The sequence below is a fragment of the Astatotilapia calliptera genome, chromosome 5, assembly GCF_964374335.1.
Source record: "Astatotilapia calliptera chromosome 5, fAstCal68.1, whole genome shotgun sequence".
NCBI classification, from domain to species: Eukaryota; Metazoa; Chordata; class Actinopteri; order Cichliformes; family Cichlidae; genus Astatotilapia; species Astatotilapia calliptera.
The window spans coordinates 3,642,155-3,650,522 of record NC_137426.1 but is presented as its reverse complement, the minus strand read 5'-3'; the positions used below and the strand labels follow the sequence as shown (position 1 = coordinate 3,650,522).

The 8,368-nt window shown below is 40.2% G+C and overlaps 1 protein-coding gene across 1 annotated transcript; it reads right to left on the bottom strand.

Annotated features, from left to right (window-relative positions):
* Positions 1-3,555: 3,555 nt before the first annotated feature.
* On the bottom strand, positions 3,556-7,056 carry LOC113021633 (uncharacterized). The gene is made up of 7 exons (XM_026166334.2): positions 6,721-7,056; positions 6,162-6,449; positions 5,763-6,071; positions 5,229-5,324; positions 4,817-4,891; positions 4,531-4,586; positions 3,556-4,120 (listed from the first exon to the last, which is right to left on the bottom strand). Exons 1-7 carry the CDS (start codon positions 6,842-6,844, stop codon positions 3,821-3,823), a joined length of 1,248 nt encoding a protein of 415 aa, XP_026022119.2. The 5' UTR covers positions 6,845-7,056; the 3' UTR covers positions 3,556-3,820.
* Between the last annotated feature and the right edge of the window lie 1,312 nt (positions 7,057-8,368).

Here is an 8,368-nt window from a genome sequence, read left to right as displayed (position 1 = left end):
AACAAAACATCTTTATTTCTTCTGTAAAGTTGAGTGTTTTAACACAGACGTCTTTGGTGACCAATCTCTATCTAGACAACGTCAGGTGGTCATTAGAGGAACTGCAGTTTTTGGTTCTTCATCACTGGCTTGAATTTATGCAGCGTAGAGCAAATGTGATTTGAATGTTGCATGACATAGATGAATATGAGTAGTCATGCATTCAGATTTTATGAATGCACAGCGACATACTAACATAACACATAACAACAAAACAGATTTTTCTTCATGATCCATTGCTCCTTTTCCCCCAGTCAGTAAGAGTAAATAAAGATGTCAACTCAATAACAGTTTAATAACAGCTTAGCTGACTTGTTGTAGCACGATTTGTTTGAAGTGACTTGAAACAGTAACAACACCATCACATACAAACAGGGAGCCACAGCAGGAATGACCCTGTCGTGAATTTGTGGTTCAAAAGCAAAAAACCAAATGACATTCATCTTAAAAAATCTATTATGTAAAGCAGAGGTGTCAAAAAGAAATATGAAGAAGCATACGCTCACTTAATCCCACCCTGTCCAACTAAAATCAATCAATCAATCTATCTATCTATCTATCTATCTATCTATCTATCTATCTATCTATCTATCTATCTATCTATCTATCTATCTATCTATCTATCTATCTATCTATCTATCTATCTATCTATCTATCTATCTATCTATCTATCTATCTATTAGGGGTGCAACGATACTCGTATCGATATTGAACCGTTCGATACAGTGCTTTCGGTTCGGTACGCATATGTATCGAACAATGCAATTTTTTTTATTTATTTTATCAACTTTTCTTCTGACAATGCTGTCTGTGTTGAGCGCTCAGTGGATCTGCGTTCGACTACTTCGCCTAGGCTGCACTGTCAAGTGCAGATCCACTGAGCGCAGCGCAAACTAGCAAGACAGACCATCATCTCACGACCCAACCAGAAACCGTCGATTACTGCGGAAGTGCGTGCACTTCTGAGGACCCGAGACTCTGCCTTCAAAGCGGGAGATAAGGTGGCGCTTAGAAGAGCTAGGGCCGAACTTTCTCGGGCCATCAGAGAGGCGAAGCGTGTATACGTCCAGAGAATCCACAACCACTTCAAGGACAGCGGCGACACACGGTGCATGTGGCAGGGCTTACAAGTCATCACTAACTACAGGATGACATCACCTGCCTGTGACGGTGACGGCTCCCTCCCAGATGCACTGAACAGCTTCTACGCTCGGTTCGACAGGCAGAACGACGTGGCGGCGAGGAAGTCCACCTCTCCTCCGAACGACCAGGTAAAGCTGCTGGACCAGACAACATCCCAGGCAGAGTGCTCAGAGAATGTGCTGAACAGCTGGCAGATGTTCTCACCGACATCTTCAACATCTCTCTGAGCAGTGCTGTCGTTCGCACGTGCTTCAAGGCCACCACCATCGTCCCCGTGCCCAAGAAGTCTTCTGTGTCCTGTCTCAACGACTACCGTCCTGTTGCACTTACACCCACCATCATAAAGTGCTTCGAGCGGCTCGTCATGAGACACATCAAGACCCTGCTGCCCCCCTCACTGGACCCACTGCAATTTGCGTACCGCCATAACCGCTCAATGGACGACGCCATCTCTACTGCACTCCATCTTGCCCTCACACACTTGGAAAAGAAGGATACACATGTTCGAATGCTGTACATAGATTTCAGCTCAGCATTCAACACGATCATCCCCCAACAACTGATCGGAAAGCTGAGCCTGTTGGGCCTGAACACCTCCCTCTGCAACTGGATCCTGGACTTTCTGACCGGAAGGCCTCAGTCAGTACGGATCGGGAACTGCACCTCCAGCACCACCACACTGAGCACTGGGGCCCCACAAGGCTGTGTGCTCAGTCCTCTGCTGTTCACACTGCTGACTCATGACTGTGTAGCAACACACAGTTCGAATTACATCATTAAGTTCGCTGATGACACGGCCGTGGTGGGTCTCATTAGCAAGAACGACGAGTCAGCGTACAGAGAGGAAGTGCAGAGGCTAACGGACTGGTGTAAAGACAACAATCTGTCTCTGAATGTTGACAAGACAAAAGAGATGGTTGTTGACTTTAGGAAGACACGAGGCGACCACTCACCGCTGAGCATCAACGGCTCCTCTGTGAAGATCGTCGACAGCAACAAATTCCTGGGTGTCCACCTGGAGAAGGACCTCAGCTGGTCGCTCAACACCAGCTCCCTGCACAAGAAAGCCCAACAGCGTCTCTTCTTTCTGAGAAGACTGAGAAAGGCCCGGCTTCCACCACCGATCCTGACCACCTTCTATAGAGGAACTATTGAGAGCATCCTGAGTGGCTGTATCAATGTCTGGTTTGGGAACTGTGCCGCAAGACCCTACAGCGGATAGTGGGAACAGTAGAGAAGATCATCGGGGTCTCTCTCCCCTCTATTGAGGACATCTACACTACATGCTGTATTCGCAAAGCCACCAGCATTGTGGCTGATCGGACACACCCCTCTCACACACTCTTCACACTCCTACCATCTGTGTTGGGTCCGTCTAGCACAGGCCCACCGCTGGAACGAGACAATTAAAAAACACAGCAAAAGCATTGAACACCAAGTAGGCAAAGTTCTTCTTGTTACTCATGCATGAGGGAGACCTGCCTGGAGCCAAGTGTCGTTCCACCACTTGACCTCCGTCAGACTCTCAGCCAGGTTCCCCATAGCACTCCTTTTATTGTGGTTACATGAATATGCATAGGGTCATTAACATATAACATCTTACATAGGTATACATGTGAACAAAGAATACTGTGTGTGTGTGTGTGTGTGTGTGTGTGTGTGTGTGTGGGGTCAGAGTGTGACCCCATAAACAACTTCCCTTAACCTGCTGGTCTGGAAAATCCAACAGTTCATCTATATGTAAAAGGCACTTAGACTCAACTACGTTAATCCTACCATAAAACAATAAAACAAGGTACGACCTCTTCCCATGCTCCCAGGATGTAGGTGTGCATTCCAGTGTGGAATACACACCAAGCCTTTGCAGCCTGCTAAAGATCACACATCCTATCACTACACAATTGATTATACACCTCTAAGCATATATGGTTAAATATTTCTAAGCATAAATTACAATCAACAATACAAAACCTAAAAATCTGGAAAAAGGTACCGAAGCATTCGGGCACACACATCCAGACTGTGCAACAGCTTTTTTCCACAAGCCATCCGTCTCCTCAACAAAAAGGGACTGGACTGATAAACACACACACACACACACACACACACACACACACACACACACACACACACACACACACACACACACACACACACACACACACACTCATACACAAATACACACACACAACATTATCACTCAGCTTAACTACCTCAAGCATTGAGTCTAGACTGACTAATCAAAATAATAATTAAAAAGTCATGAACATTTTTTTGTATCAAAAAAATATCGAACCGTGACACCAAAGTATCGAACCGAACCATGAATTTTGTGTATTGTTGCACCCCTACTATCTATCTATCTATCTATCTATCTATCTATCTATAGCAGTCAGTCAAAACCTCTCTCTCCTCGTGGTTATACGCGGTTTTTGCAGCTACATAGTTTTACAGTTTGTTTTACTAACTCTTCATTCTGAACCAAATTTTCAACATCCTAAGACAAGTTGCTGAACCCCTGAGTCATATTTAACGTTATTTAATCATAACATCACATTAACACATTTTCACTAAAACTAATTCTACAAGTTGGATCTATAATGCTGAAATCATCTAGAAATTCCTGACAGAGCTGATCTTATTTTCGTATTTGCTCTAGCTCATTGACTGCTGAGTAGAGATTCTCCTCTGCTGGTCTGGATGCTTGAGTGATGGTTGAGTTATCTGGACGTTTTCTGAAATCCACAGTAGAATATTCACAGGCAGACGTGCTGGGATTCACTTCCTCACCACCAGCTTCCCGAGAGTGGCTCTGAAAGTTGATGGTAGAGTAATGTACTGAGGTGACATCTGTGTGCATGCCGGCAGTGACATAAATCGAATCCACTGCATTTCCTGGCGTCTGGAGGCGCTCCTGGATTTCCTCATAGGCAGAGTCCTGCAATTGAATGCGATGAAAAATTAAGTTAAAAAACAACACATAGCATCCGAAAAATTAACAATATACATGCAAATTATACTCAGAATATATATATATATATATATTAAAAATTATTATGTCATTTAGCAAATTCAAACTGTAGTTTAAATATTTTCTGAAATTATTCTCAAAGAAGTTCAGTTGTGATGTGTTGAGTTGCTGTTATTAATTTAATTGTCATTCAGATGTATTAAAGCATTTTTTTCTTTCTTGCAATAATGTGAAAAACATTTGAAGCTTTATAAGAGACGCCTGACTAGAACACTTTTGTAAGCCGACATCTGCGTGTGTGCAGCTCTGTTCAATTATCCATGATTGCTGGGTCAGACTCTGTGCACCAGTTATATTAAAGACATTTTCACACTAACCTCTTTGACGTGCTGCAGCGATGCACTAATTCCTTTGTTTTTTGTACATGAAACTCCTGGCAGAAACAAGTAAGAAAAATTAGGGAACAAGCAAAATCACATGTTGAGTATTTTCTAGTAATTTGGTTTTGTTCAGTGTGATTTAAATAGAAATTTTCAAACTATTATTAACTTGAAATTTTAGCAGTAGACATTACAAATAGAGAAGTACATGGGTGTGTTTATGTGGGTAAAAATAGCCTGTATATAGTTGTGTTTCATGATGTGCAATAATGCATGTTCTCACGTTTGTAAATAAGGAAGAAACCGATCAGAAACACAGCCACGCCAATGATCACAGCAGTGGTAATCCCAAAGATGACTGCAACACAAAACCAGAATAAACATTTCCATCATAAACGTCTCAAACTGTCTTTGTTGAACAATTGAAAGAAAATAGTATAAAAACAATGTGAATGTTTTATACGTGTGACCATCTTGAAACTTCCCCATTTCTTATGAACAGCAGAATTTTCAGGGTGTATCACACATCTCACAACGACTCGCAGCAGAGCCTTTGGTTCATGTTACATATGATAGAATTCATAAATTAAATGTAAAACACGCACATGTATCATAACTTTATGTCCTGAGGAAATAAATGAGTTTTACAGATGTTAAAAGGTAAAACTAAACAACGTGGACATCTTCAGACTTACCATCTGTCTCCAGCTCTACTGTCACACCATGACTCTCAGCAGTTGTGGTGGTTGTTGTAGTTAAAGGGGTAGCGGATGAAGGTGGTGCTGGTTGTACTGAAAGCAAAAAATAAAAAATATCTGTTGAAGTTTGCAAATTAAAAGTGTTTTTTCTTGTGTTTGTTATTTTGATTTCTTCTTGTGTTGTGATCTCTGGTGGGATGGTTTTGTTAAAAAAATTGACACTCTTGCTTAAATGTCACAGCTTTTTAAAAATTCATCTTGGTAATTTTTTAAAACGTTGTGCTTTGTTGCTGAGAGTAAAAAACAGTTATTATTATTATTTTCCTATCTTAAAGCTCAAACAGCTTCCTGTCATATAAAACTTTTGTATGTTACTATGTTTGTGTAAGTATGCAGTTTAAGGGTTCATACAGTTTATTTCTAGTTATTATGAATAATGTATAATAAAATAGGTAAAAAAAACATATGTCTGTCTTGTGCTTAATGACCACGGGTCAGATGACAGCCACAGAATAAAACAGCACGTCTCACCTGTCAGGGACAGTCTGTTGAAGAACTTGTTGCTGCGTTGTTGTTTTGTTTCCGCTCCACACCAGTACGTCCCGCTGTCTGCTGATGTTACTTCTCTCACTGTTATCGTGATGTTTTTCTCTTTTATGTTATCAGTCATGAAAAACCTGTTGTTCATACCAGGCTGGCTGGTGTTTATGAGAGCTTGACATATGGATGGATCTTCTCCCTTACAGATGAACTTTGTTGTTGAGGAGACAGTCTGGTCGTATTTACACCAGTAAGTGAAGTTCTGTCCAACAACTGGGCTTCTTTTGAAATTTTTAATCTCTAAAGAAAGAATTTGCCAGCAGACAGTATTTTAGTTGTGCCATTTCCTAAAATTTAGACCTCGGGGGCTGAACATGTGAATTTACTCACCTTCGACTTTCAATTTTACTTTTGTTAGTGCGACATGATGATTGTTCTCAGTGAACTTTACTCCACACCAGTAGGCACCCTTGTCCTCACTGGACACATTACTGATGGAGACACTGTATGTGTTTGTGTGAAAGGATATTCTGTCTGATAAAATGTTGTTACAGACAGAAGATTTCTCTTTGCAGAAAAACCACAACTCAGTTTTATTTTCAGGATGATCGCATCTGATGGTGGTTTTAGCTGTTTTGTATGCAGTTTGATTGAATTGCTTTGGACAGCCATTTTCTTCTGCAAAGAAAACAACAAAGAAAAACGTAAACAATTCTAACAAAATGGTTGTAGGAAATGAGTAAGTAAGTAAATAAAATGTCTCTAAAAAAATAAATAGTGCATTAATAATAAGTGTAATTTCTTGAATTGGCAGATAAAATTTTTACTATTGGAAGCTTTTTTGTTTGTCTTTTTCATTGTTGATGGTTCTTATAAAAATATTGTTTTATACAGTAAAAACAAACAAACAACAAATAAAAACACTTGAATTTTAAAGCGAGTCTCTTACCAAGTTTAAATTGCAGTTTTTTTTTGTCATCATTCTTTTTGGGGTCCTTGTTCTCATCTTGTTTGAGGATTACTCTGAGAGTCTTTTTTTCAGTTTTTGAGCTACGATCAGCTACATGGACCATTTGACATTTTCCAGGTGTTTTTTGACAGTTGCAGGTGAATTCGGTCCATTCTGATGTGAATCTCTTCGTTTCTGACTCACAATCTAAAGACAAACACTCACATCATGTCAGTCATTGTAAGATAATCACAGGGGTTGATGCAATCATCTTAAAGACATCATCATCATCAATCATCTTTTTTAATATAAATGTAACAAAAAAAATCCAGAATATAAATACTAAACGTTTCTTCTATTTCTGGTCATATGAGTTGCGTGAGTTCTGGGCCGTGCACTGTTACGCGAGTTGATCACACCCAAAGTATCTTTCTTTATTTAGAATTATTGACCCTACATTGGCAATCAAGACAAGCAGTGACACAAAGCTGTTTAACAGCTTAAAGTAACAATTTGGTTACTTTGGTTTGTTACTATAATTTAAAAGAACTGAAAATAGCTTCTAAATTATAGTAATAAACTTAGTGCATTTAAATCCAGAACAGAAAGCTGCTGCGTGAATTAAAATATTTATCAATATCAAAACTCAATCATTACGAAACTGGAGAATCTGATTGATTATACTCGAGTATTTCATCAGTTTCTGCTGCAGTCTTGTGGTGTTTAAAGCTCTGAGAGTAAAGACTAAAGATAAAAACAGAGTCGAAGCAGAAGAGGCTTGGCCTGCAGGCAAATTCCACAGAAGGAGGATCGTATATTAATGGTAATTGTTCGAGGCAATGATGCAAAAGAGATTAAAAATGCATAACATAACAATTTACAACATAGTTATTATTATTGCATCATATGTATTCTGATCTCCTCACCTGATATAAGTAGGAGGATGAGCATTAGCAGTAACTTCATCGTGTTGGTTTGGGTTTGAAGGCTTATTTATCTGCAGTTAGTTTGTCTCTCCGGTCTGTTGGTCAAAATTTAGTCTTCTGACTTTCTGTCTGTACTTCCCCTTTGCACTTTCTAAGCATACACTCCTCCTCTTATACATTACATCTTTTAGCACCAAACAGGAAATAAGTGGTCTGTGAAACAGAACCACTCTTGACATGCAATAGTTTTCCAATAGTTAGACAAAATTTGCAAATATTATTGAATCTTTTTGCAAAACTCTAACCACTCTCCCACAGTGAAGCATATTTTCCCCAATGATTTACATGTGGTGAATAATTCTAAAGACAGAAGGCAGAAGTAAGGCAGGAGCACAAAAAGCCCCTCTTCTTTGGAACCAGCTCCCAGTTTGGATTTGCAAGACAGTTTTATGACCCAGGTTATAATTTTGTGCATTTCTTTCACTGCTCCACACCTCAGGGTGGTGGTGTTCATTTGTTCTTCTGTGTTATCAGTAGTGGTTTTTGATACGGGCGACACGGGCGGTTGCCCGGGGCGGCATCGTGGCGGGGGGCGGCATCATGGTCATCGGCAAAATAAAAAATTGCTCGTACTTATGCTGCTCCAACATCAGCCAGCGCATATTGGGAATGGCATAGGCACCGATCGGTTTTCTGTCGCCCATTTGCTGGGAGTAAGGGCG